Raw genomic sequence first — 12,453 nt, 5'->3', positions numbered from 1 at the left:
AACATTCATATTTCTTTACGTACTACACGAATATGTAATAAAAATGGGGGTTCCTATTTAAAAAAAACGCAATTGATATCCGATTGACCTACGGCAGCGCCATCTAGCGGGCCAACCACAGCGCCATCTGGTTTCCCCCTTCAAGCTAGACGAGTTTTGTTCTTTGTAGTTTTTTCGTTTGACGCTTTTTTCGGGAGATATTTGGCCCGGTCACTATCAATGGACCACCCTTTATAACATATATGCCTCAATTTACAAGTAAAATGAACATAATACCTCTTGTGCTTTGATGAAAATAGTTTTATTCTTTCACTAGTAAAATTTAACTTTTTTGTACATTAATTATTATAAAACAATTTCTGATTGTTTGGTGGTTATCACTTTACTTGTGATAACTAATTACCATCGGCATTACAAATTGACCAAATTTCATGTTTCTAACTCCATTAGTTTATCAAATGATGGTACCTGAAAGTAAAAAAAAAAATGTAGTTTTGAGAAAAATCCAAAGTTTAATATTGCAATTCTGGTATAGTTATTGATGAGAATTTCTTACCACTAATATTTTCCTGCACCACCCTGACCATCATCTGGATCATACTGATCTTCGTTTCTTCTATTGGTACCTCTTCTTTTCTGTCTGGCTTCTTTTTTGCATTTTAAATTAGCAGTGTCTGCTTTGAAGATTCTCTCTTTATTTGTTTGCACCAAGGATTTTGCAGTATTTCCAATAATTCCAAAACATCCAGTTTCCTAATTACACCATCATTGAAGCATAAAATAGCACCATAAACACCAAATTTGAGGGTTGTAAGCTGAACAAATACAGTTTTCGGTAACCGCTTCCAAATGGCAGAATTCACACATTCTTTAAAATTTTGGGTTTTCACATGAAGACATTTAAAATTCAAATGGCTCTAAACACTATGGGACTCAACGTCTGAGGTCATCAGTCCCCTAGACTTAGAACTACTTAAACCTAACTAAACTAAGGACATCACACACATCCATGCCCGAGGCAGGATTCGAACCTGCATCGTACCAGCAGCACGGTTCCGAACTGAAGTGCTTAGAACCGCTCGGCCACATCGGCCGGCGAAGACATTTCTTCAACAAGGTATCTTTGCAAATGTCTCTAAATATGGATTTAATTTCATTCATTACTGATGCAGGTAAAGAATGTTTGTGGTCTAATTTGGCACTTCTCCTGTACTTGCACCAAGTGTCAGGATCATTCGGGTAAAGACCGTGCACTGGATTTTCCTTTGTGGAAAGGTTATAAAAAAAGATAGCCCTTACAGCTTTTTTCATGTTTTCTAAATTCCCTACATTTCTTCTTATGGCCAAGCCATAATAATTCTCTAATCTATCTATTTCAACATTTGTCAGGCGACTTTCACCACCTATCTTCTTACCATCTTTCAATAGTAATATTGACTTTTCTTTCAATAATCTTCTCAACCTGGAACCCATTCTCTTCTGGACATGCCCAACGCACTCTAATATCGAAATTGTGACGTGAGGACCATAAGGTTGTTCTGCACATATCCAGTCATAAGCCTTGCTGTCACCGTCCCCCAACATTCTTGGGTCCTTTGACCCACTAACCTCATTTACTTTTACGTATTTATTTCCTCTGAATTTTAATTTATGCGAGAATTTCTGTATTTGCGGAATTTTTATGAAAACATACGGACCCAAAGAAAATACAGATCAATACGTACTTCACTCACAACAAACTTCACTAAGTACAACCATTAACGCTTGAAAACAATAACAAACGCGATCGGAAAAACGAGTATCGATAGGAAATACAGGATAGGAAACATTGAAGCGATAAAACAATAGAAGCATGAAGTAATATACAAGGAGTAAAAGAATGCTGTGCATTATCTCTGTATGGCGCAAAAAGCAAGGCGTGGCATTTAAATGCCAGATCGCACAGAGCGTCAGGAAAACCATCATATCTCACGAAAAAATTGTCGTATTTATATAAAACAAAAACTGTTTCACACAGGAAAGACCAGGCATTTCAAATATGCTAAAATCCAAAAATCGAATTAGCTGAGCGGCCAGCACACCTGGCGGCTGCTGTGCGGAAACCCGATTTCGAATTCCGGCTGGACTGGGGTGTTTATCCACTCGGACTCTTGATGTTATTTTGTCATCATCGTCATTTCATCACTATTAACGCGCAAATCGCCGAAGTGGCGTCAAATAACAAGACTAGTACTAGGCAACCGAACAATCCCAGGTGGTGTCTCCGAGTCAATAATGCCATACGATCCATTCGACCTAAACCCCACCATTATTACTACACTTATTAATAGACAATGGATGCTAGTGGGCACTGAAGTAAGTCAGTGGGGAAACTTGAAAATTTGTGGCGGACTAGAACTCTAACCTGGATTTTCCTCTTCTCATTAGATGTCATCTTAATCGTTTCGGCCATCCTGACACAGTTCCTGAGCGACTTGAAGTTCCAACTTATCCTCATACTACCGACATAGTATCTCCGCCCATTAAGCCTCTTTACTCGCAGCATTCGCTGATTCCTATATGAGTTCGAGCGTTGGCTGGTTGGTTGGTTAATTTGCGAGACGGGTCCAAACAGCGAGGTCATCGGTCCTGATTCGAGCGTATGTGTGCTGAGCTGCAGAAGGAATTATTGGGATCGTCTAGCGTTTGTTCCAAAGAAGAACTATTTTATTTTAATACCAGATGCAAAGAAGTCTCTGCCTCGCTGTTTGAGCCACTTTGTCACAATTTCTTTGACCTCTTCTCTGTTGCGGCACTTTTTCTCCACTTAATGTGCCCTTAAATGGACCAAACAAATGAGAATCTGAAGGAGGCAAACCTGAACTGTTGAGAGAATGAGGCAGTGTCATCCAAACCATTTTTACGATGGTTTCTTGGGTCAGCTGGGTGGTGTGAGGGCCAGCATTGTCGTTTAACCATATCACAGCTTTCCTTTGAGATCCACGAGGTTTTACTCTCATTACAGACTTTACTCTTTCTTCATCAGAATATCCGAGTAGTAGGCGCTGTTTATTGTGCGCGGACATTCGAGATAACCACAAAAGACGAAAACGACTTGACATTTCAACTGATCAGCCAGGACGTTGTTCGCTCGCCAATTTTCGGAGCAAACCACAGATTTATACCAATTGTATAATTTCAGTAAGTCAGTCACTAACGTTGGACCGATTTTGAACCGTTTTACCCACTTATAAAAATTTCATACAACTTTCACCATAGGAAAAAATTATTCGAGAAAAGCTTTAAGCCGGTTTTTTACCTTTTGAAAGCAGAAAACCGATCGCTGAACGTTGTTCAACTAATGTGGAAACTTCATCTGAGCATGCCATCGTTAAATGTAATATCGAGGTTGTAAACAAAAAAAAAAAAAAAAATTCTCAGCTCATCCCAGTGATGCCAACCTAAAGCCATGAACGCAAAAATTCATCCTACGAACTTTCATTTCTACATCTCTTTGTCTCCTTAATTACTGAATGTTCCTTATACATTATTGAACGTCTGGCGGTGTGAACGTGCACGACGCAAGATCCTAATTTCAGGTTGCCTTTCCAAAGGCTTTCAGGGGCAACAAAAATTTGATTTTCAATATTTCATATTGTTACTGACCGCATTTAAAAGTTTAAAATAATGTCATAATTTACTCCTCTCCCGTCGGAGGTTCGAGTCCTCTCTCGGGCATGGGCGTGTGTGTTGTTCTTAGCATAAGTTAGTTTAAGTAGTGTGTCGGTATAGGGACCGATTACCTAAGCAGTTTGGTCTCTTAGGAATTCACACTCATTTGAACATTTCATAATTTACCCATTGAAAACTCTAATCTTACCTCAAAGGTTTAATACAAAAGTCAACTACTTAAGTTAGAATCTATGTTGGCCTTATATTTCAGGAGGCAGCGTAAATCAAGGTGCACAGATTACCCACACTATAGTTATCCAGTATTTGAGAATCAGAGCACTTAGCGACAGCTAACAAACTTCACACGTAATTCCAAATCATTTTTTAAAAGTTTTTCTCGCTGACACTTCCCACAAGAAAATGAAAGGCAAAACAATTGATCGCTTACTAGAAAGTCCACTGTTCATACAGTAAATTTCGGGATCAGGTATGACGTTTTAATTTATTACTTGTCCCATACTGATTCTATTCGCAACACATTTAGCAGACGGTATCTACATGTAGCACGAAATGTACCTGCAAGTTATTGTGTGATAGCCGGCCGAAGTGGCCGTGCGGTTAAAGGCGCTGCAGTCTGGAACCGCAAGACCGCTACGGTGGCAGGTTCGAATCTTGCCTCGGGCATGGATGTTTGTGATGTCCTTAGGTTAGTTAGGTTAAACTAGTTCTAAGTTCTAGGGGACTAATGACCTCAGCAGTTGAGTCCCATAGTGCTCAGAGCCATTTGAACCATTTTTTTATTGTGTGATAAATAGTTCGGGTGATATGACATTTTATATTCGAGTCATCGCAAATGATCAGGCAGTGAACAACTTCGAAGCAATGATTCATAGCAATCGTCGGTTGACTTTTGTACGAGATAAACGCAACGTATACAGAAATATACAGATCTCTCATGCACATAATCGTTACTGAAAAAGTCGGTTTTGGAAAATCGTTTGTAAGATGAGTATTAAAATAGCTTATAAATCAACAACAAAGGTATCGCAATCGCATCTTCACGGGAATTTCTCGAGCGCTGCGAACTGTAAAGAGAACAATTTCTTTACTCTGTTGTTGACGACAAAATGTGGGTGGCCCACTACTCACCTGAGACGAAAAGACAGCCAAATCAGTGGCGACATTCTTCCTTACCACCAACGAAAAAATTCAGACCCGTTGTTCTCTCCGAAAGATTATGGCTTCTGTCTTTTGGGACCGTAAAGGGCTTCTCATCCTTGCATTTTTGCCCCAGGGGAAAAAAATTACTTATAGGCGATACCGTGAAACCCTGAAAGAGTAATGAAAGGCTGGTTTGGCTCTGAGCACTATGCGACTTAACTTCTGAGGTCATCAGTCGCCTAGAACTTAGAACTAATTAAACCTAAGCAACCTAAGGACATCACACACATCCATGCCCGAGACAGGATTCGAACCTGCTACCGTAGCGGTCGCTCGGTTCCAGACTGCAGCTCCTAGAACCGCACGGCCACTCCGGCCGACAGTAATGGATGGTAATACAAAACGAAATAAGGGGAATATTAATGAAAGGAGTGTGATTGTTGCTGCGTGACAGTACACGTTCCCCAACAGTCAACGCTACAAAGCAACTCCTGGTTGGGACATCATCAACCACCCCACTCACAACCCCGATGAAGCACTTTCATATTTTCATCTTTTCACCTCTGCGAATCTAGTAATTTAGAAAAACAGAACAAATCTGAGGTCCCATGTCGATAGCACACATTACTTCATGTGAATAAAGAGCCAACTGTGATTTACGAGAACGATGTTTTCAGAACCTTGGTGGTTATGTGTCAATAGATCATTTTCTTCGAGGTAATTCATAATGTCTGAAAGCAGTATATGTTCCAAAATCCAACCGCAAATAGACGTTAATGATGTGGGTCTGTGATTCGAAGGATTACATCCATTTTCTTTCTTGTGCGTTGATGTGACCTGTGCAATTTTCCAGCCGATAGGTACGGATCTTTCGTCTAGCGAACGGTTGTGTATGATAGCTAAATGCAGAGCTATACATGAGCATACTCCGGAAGGAACCTAACTGGTATACAACCTGTGGCGGAAGACTTGCCTTTATTCAAAATTTTCAAATGTGAATGAAGTCTTATGGGACTTAACTGCTAAGCTTACACACTACTTAACCTAAATTATCCTAAGGACAAACAAACACACCCATGCCCGAGGGAGGACTCGAACCTCCGCCGGGACCAGCCGCACAGTCCATGACTGCAGTTGCCTTTATTATATTATTTAAGTTGCTTCTCTGGACCGGGAGCATTTACTTCTAAATTACTTTGTTAGCAGCTGTTCTTGATTCCAGTACTGGAATATTTAGTGCGCCATCCTTGGTGAAGGAAATTTCGAATACCGTGTTTAGTAACTCCTCTTTGATCGCACTGTCATCAGTAACATTGCTATTGCTATGTGTTCTAACTGTGCTGACCTGCGTAACTTACCTGTACTTGGTGGAGACCCTCCACTTCTCGAGCTGGTAGATCCAGAAGATGGCGCCCGACAGCTTTCCCGTCAAGCCAAATGTGAGCTGCACCTGGAAGACGTGACGCGTCGAGTTGCCGTTGAGCGGTGTGGCGGCGTTGCCGAAAGCTCGCAGTACGGAGAGGGCCTTTTCTACGCGTTCTCCTTGTCCATTCCCACTCTGCAAACAGCAAGTACACGATGACGTTAGTCATATCGCATAGCGGCGTGGAGGCCTGCAGCTCAAAGTTTTAACGATGCTGACGTCATGATAAAGAGGCATACTCCGTTCGGCTCTAGTAAATCTTGCTTAATTGTGTTTACTGCTGTTTATTGTACGACATGTACAGTTTTGCAAATAAGGAAGCATTATTGCAATTAATCTTCTGATAACTTACATCCTACATGGATGAATATTACTTCTGTCCTCCCTTTGTGAGGCTACATGGTACTCAAACAAAAATTCAACTGAAAAAGTTTGACTGAATGACGAGTGTATTTTCGTTGTATTTTCATTTGTGTGCTGTCAACCCCGGCATGTGGACGAGATTCGTTACCCGATCACCTGGACTGTGCGCTAGTACGGGAGAGTCAGAGTCAGTATCATGTTACATTTTTAACAATGTCATGTTCACATGAATGGTACACTGCAGTACCTTTTTGAACAGGTATTGACGAGAGGATGTGGATTATCGAGAAAATATTTACAGTGCTACTTTAAAAAGTCGTACTGCTGTTTATATTTTCGTAATGAAGACAGTTACAGGAAAGGCAGTGATGCTGAATAGCGTCCCCCTGGTAACTAAACAATATTTGCTTGGTGATTTTCTATTTTGCTTCTCGATAAAAAGTTATTTGGTGTGGCCAAGATAAATCGGAGACCTTGTTTAACACAATGGACCAACTCCAACCACAACGAAATTATGAAATGGAGCACGAGTATGAATTACCACTTCATCTGGTATTCATAAATTTTGAGAAAACTTTTGACTCACTTTTTTTTAAAAAAAGTGCATACCAATAGCTCTTTAGAAAAAAGGAAGCGATTGTAGCGCACAGTAGTTCAAATGGCACTGAGCACTATGGGACTTAACTTCTGAGGTCATCAGTCCTCTAGAACTTAGAACTACTTAAACCTAACTAACCTAAGGACATCACACACATCCATACCCGATGCAGGATTCGAACCTGCGACCGTAGCGGTCCTGCGGTTCCAGACTGTAGCGCCTAGAACTCCATGGCTACCCCGGCCAGCGCATAGTAGTATAGTGAACAGTGTATGCGTCATAAGTACACCTTTCATTCACCTAATCAGCACTGTGAGATATTCAGAGTTGAAAGAGGAAACAGACAAGGAGATCCTATGTCACCAAAATTACACGTAGCAGTCGTAGAATATGTTCCCAGATCTTTAATCTGAAGAAGTTAGACGAAGAATCTTCATATTCATAACGACTTATTTAGCGTCTTGTGCACATGAAGTTCAATAGTTAATAGAAGAAATTAACTGAGCAATTTCAAAGTAATTTTGAAAATTCTTTATAATCGCACTAAAATGACCTACAATCAACACATCAGAAAAAAGAAAACACACATAATGAACTTATGAGACCAACTGAATTTGCGTTCTGGGTCGTTGAAGACAGTGACTGCATGAACAGGAAAAGAAATAGAAGAGTAGAAATTGCCTGGTTGCGCTTTAGGTGACCTAAATAGGGTTTTAGAAACTAAAATCCCGATGTGGATAAAATGAAATGTTTGCAGTCAGTGTGTATCACCAGTTACTGACATTCAGAAATATGACTAATATGGTCGAGAGGATTTTTTTACAGAATAATTTACGTCAATATAGACCTATAATTACAAGGATAATAGTTCGTTTTTATGTTAGGCCCTCTTTCTTTCATAACCGCCATTTTCTAATTGGTTTAAGTGGCATTCATTTTCCTTAGATTACGGTACCCGTTCGCATCTTTCCTCATATTTTTACCTAGTCTTTCTCATACATTTTCAGATGGTATTTTAGCTGTCTATGCTATTTTGATGTCCTTGTGTAGCAAAAAATTTCACAACTTTCAGTGTTTTATTTGACAATTTCAGTCCGTCATTATTTCGCTTGCATTCAAATTCTGTACTCCAGATATAGTTTCAGAAACACCTTCCTCGTATACAATCAATGCACAGTTTAATACTAGTAGATCTCTTGATGAAGGCAGCTTTCTTCAGCTGACAGGCGGGAGAACGGCTACACCGAACTGCCTGATGTCGGTTCGCCGTGCAGTGAGTCTCACGCGAATCAGATCCATTTTTAAGAAACTTCCAGGCAGATTAAAACTGTGTGCCGACCGAAACTCGAACTCGGGACCTTTGCCTTTCGCGGGCAAGTGCTCTACCAACTGAGCTATCCAAGCACGACTCACGACCTTTGAAGAACATGTTATCCACATGGAGCCATTAACTTAGACGCAACTACATAATCATCACTCCCCGATTTTTTATTGACTGTTCTCGTCTAGTTCTATACCAAACGCTGTCAGCTAGTGTGAAGTCAAGACGTCAGTTTCCGAAAACAAGATTTGTTACGGTGATAATCTCAAAGTGTTTCACTCTCCTAAATGCCAAATATTAAAAATGACAAAGTGCAAAGTGGCAAAGCAGAAATGGCTAGATGGCTACTTGCAAAGATGTAGACGCATGTGTAACTAGAGGAGAGATAGATACCGCTTATAGAACAATTAAAGAGACTTCCTGGCAGATTAAAACTGTGTACCGGACCGAGACTCGAACTCGGGACCTTTGTCTTTCGCGGGCAAGTGCTCTACCAAGAGCACTTGCCCGCGAAAGGCAAAGCTCCCGAATTCGAGTCTCGGTCCGGCAAAACAGTTTTAATCTGCCAGGAAGTTTCATGTCAGCTCACACTCCGCTGCAGATGAAAACGGAGAACAGAGAAACAACTGTATGAACATCAGGAGCTCAGATTGTAAGCAAGTACTAAGCAAAAAGCGAAACATGAAAGGTGGAAGGAATATGTAGAAAGGCTATAGAACAGAAATTATCTTTCTGACAATTTTATAGAAAAAGTAGAGGAAATAAATGAGGATGAGATGCCACATGTGATGCTGCGGAAGAATTTGCCAGAGTGCTGAAAGACCTAAGTCGAAACATGGCCCCTGGAGTAGACGGCAGTCTTGTAGTGATTGCAATTCCGAAGAACGTAGATGCTGACACCTATGAGCATGACAGAACCATCAGTTTAATAAGGTACAGTTTCAAAATACTGACAAGGCATATTTGCAGAAGACTGGAAGAATTGGTAGAAGCCGACAAAGAGGGAGACTGACTGATCTTAGAAGTTAGATTGAAGGAAGGCGAACTCGCGTTTATAGCATTTGTAGGTTTAGAGCAAGCTTTTACTGTTGTTGACTGAAATACTTTCTTTGAAATTATGATGATAGTAGGGATCAAATAAGAAAGGCTCCTTACAACTTACAGGAACTGTAGTTATAAGATTTGAATGATATGAAAGGGAAGGAGTAGTTAAAAAAGGAGCGAGACAGGGATACAGCCTATCCCAGTTATTAATTCTGTACACTTAGCAAGCAGAGCAAGAAACGAAGGAGAAATTTGGAAGGAAATTAAAGTTCAGGGAGAAGAAATAAAAACTTTGTGGTTTGACGATGACATTGCAGCTCTCTCAGAGGTAGCAAAAGACTTGGAAGCGCAGATGAACGGATTGGATTGCCTCTTGAAACGATGTTATGAAATATCAACAAAGGTAAAACACGTGTAACGCAGTGTAATAGAAATAAATCAGGCTGTGCCGACGGAATTGGGTTAGGAAACGAGACACTAAAACAAATGCATAAGTTTTGCTGTTTAGGCATAAAAATAATTGATGACGCCTGAGCCGGCCGCGGTGGTCTAGTGGTTCTAGGCGCTCAGTCCGGAACCGCGGGACTGCTACGGTCGCAGGTTCGAATCCTGCCTCGGGCATCGATGTGTGTGGTGTCCTTAGGTTCGTTAGTTTTAAGTAGTTCTAAGTTCTAGGGGACTGATGACCACAGATGTTAAGTCCCATAGTGCTCAGAGCCATTTGAACCATTTGATGACGCCTGAAGTATAATTTCAAATGCTAGGAAGTCATTTGCGAAGGTATTTGTGTGGAGTGTAGCCTTATACGAAAGTGAAACATGGATGATGAATAGCGCAGACAAGAAGAGAATAGAAGCTTTTGATGTGTGGCGCTACAGAAGAATGCTGAAAATTAGAGGGGTAGATCGAATAACTAATTGCTGAACCGATTAAGGGAAAAAATTTTAATGTCGGAGCTTGACTAAAAGAAGGGTTCATTTGGTAGCATACATACGGAGGTATCAGGGAGGAGGTATTTGGTAATGGAGGGAAGTGCAAAGTGGAAAAATTGCAGAGGGTAATGGAGGCTTGAATACGGTAAGCAGATTATAATGAATGAGGTCGCAGTAGCTATACAGAGAAGAACAGTCTTGCACAGGACACGCTGGTGTGGAGAGCTGCATGAAATTAGTCTTCCGATCGAAGAACTAAAATGAAGATTTCAGTTAAGATGATCAGTCAGTGTCCAAAATTCAAAACACTGTCATATTCGTATCAGACACTAGAGGACCTGTAGTAACAGGCGATTATTGTAATGCGTTTCGTAGCATGAGACACAAAGAAAGGCTGTGTAGGACACCATGACATGTCAGCTTCCAGAATGATCTTGATGAGGAATGCTCCCTGGGTAAAAGAAAGTCCAGGGACGGGAAATGACATAAAGCATGTCTTAAAATGGATTTTAAATGGTGTTTCCACAAGAAATATATTTACAAATATTGTATCACTTGCGCCATCAGCAAAGATAAACGAAGAATTAAAAGGCAACTAAGTGAAGAATGTAGAGCAGGAAATACTTCGCCAAACGGAAGACAAGGCGAGCCTGTCAATAATAAGAGTGCCATCGCAGCCTCCACACCCATTCTTGCATTTACAGGACCATTGGCAATTTCGCCGATGCACAGCAGTGGCATTACGTCACCTGTGCAGAAGCATTGGTTGCCTGCAGATCCTTGTGCGGTAGTTGTAGTTGTAGTTTGCAGCCATTACAATAAATTTAGGAAAACTTCAACTGCACTACATTCACGTTATCTGCGTAAGATCACTAGAGTCAATTGATGGTGGCCAGCAGTAAATTACAGTGATGCTAATTATAATACTGATATGATAAAACGTGTCCTTGGGTTGAGGAGCCTGATGCTGGTTTTATTTGACATAAATTTCAAATCATCATTTATTGATAAACAAACGATCAGCACTTTACACATTGTGGCAAGAGCAGTTACACAATTTTTGATCATACGAGGGTAATCCCAAAAGTAAGGTCTCCTATTTTTTATAAGTACATAGACCTGTTTATTTCTACAATGGTTTACATCAGTTTACAGCTTCAACATTTAGCTATTTTTCGACATAATCACCATTTCTGTAGAAGCATTTTTGTAGATGCTGTGGCAGTTTTTGTATGCCCATGTCATACCAGCTCGCCGCCATGCTGATCAGAAAGTTATGAACCTGTTCTTTCACCTCGTCGTCAGGGCTGAATCGCTTTCCGGCTAAATGTTCTTTTAACCTAGGGAACAGGTTCCAGAATGAGATTTTCACTCTGCAGCGGAGTGTGCGCTGATATGAAACTTCGTGGCAGATTAAAACTTTGTGCCCGACCGAGACTCGAACTCGGGACCTTTGCCTTTCGCGGGCAAGTGCTCTACCATCTGAGCTACCGAAGCACGGCTTACGCCCGGTCCTCACAGCTTTACTTCTGCCAGTATCTCGTCTCCTACGTTCCAAACTTTACAGAAGCTCTCCTGCGAACCTTGCAGAACTAGCACTCCTGAAAGAGGATATTGTGGAGACATGGCTTAGCCACAGCCTGGGGGATGTTTCCAGAATGAGATTTTCACTCTGCAGCGGAGTGTGCGCTGATATGAAACTTCCTGGCAGATTAAAACTGTGTGCCCGACCGAGACTCGAACTCGGGACCTTTGCCTTTCGCGGGCAAGTGCTCTACCATCTGAGCTACCGAAGCACGACTCACGTCCGGTCCTCACAGCTTTACTTCTGCCAGTATCTCGTCTCCTACCTTCATAGGGAACAGGTGATAGTCACTGGGCACCAAGTCAGCACTATAGGGTGGGTGGGTGGGTGATTATGTTCCACTGACACTGTTGCAGGACAGAAACGGTTTGGCGA

General features: G+C 41.2%; 1 protein-coding gene across 3 annotated transcripts in view; it reads right to left on the bottom strand.

Annotated features, from left to right (window-relative positions):
• Positions 1–12,453, bottom strand: part of LOC126237274 (neither inactivation nor afterpotential protein C) — a 383,219-nt gene that overhangs the window by 195,414 nt on the left and 175,352 nt on the right. For all 3 annotated transcript variants that reach the window (XM_049947204.1, XM_049947206.1, XM_049947205.1), the window contains exon 11: positions 6,171–6,370. In XM_049947204.1, coding sequence (XP_049803161.1) covers positions 6,171–6,370 — 200 coding nt within the window. The remainder of the gene's footprint in view (positions 1–6,170; positions 6,371–12,453) is intronic.

Source organism: Schistocerca nitens, chromosome 2 (genome assembly GCF_023898315.1).
Source record: "Schistocerca nitens isolate TAMUIC-IGC-003100 chromosome 2, iqSchNite1.1, whole genome shotgun sequence".
Classification (NCBI taxonomy): Eukaryota; Metazoa; Arthropoda; class Insecta; order Orthoptera; family Acrididae; genus Schistocerca; species Schistocerca nitens.
Note: the sequence above shows the minus strand (reverse complement) of the source record. Positions and strands in the feature narration are given on the sequence as shown.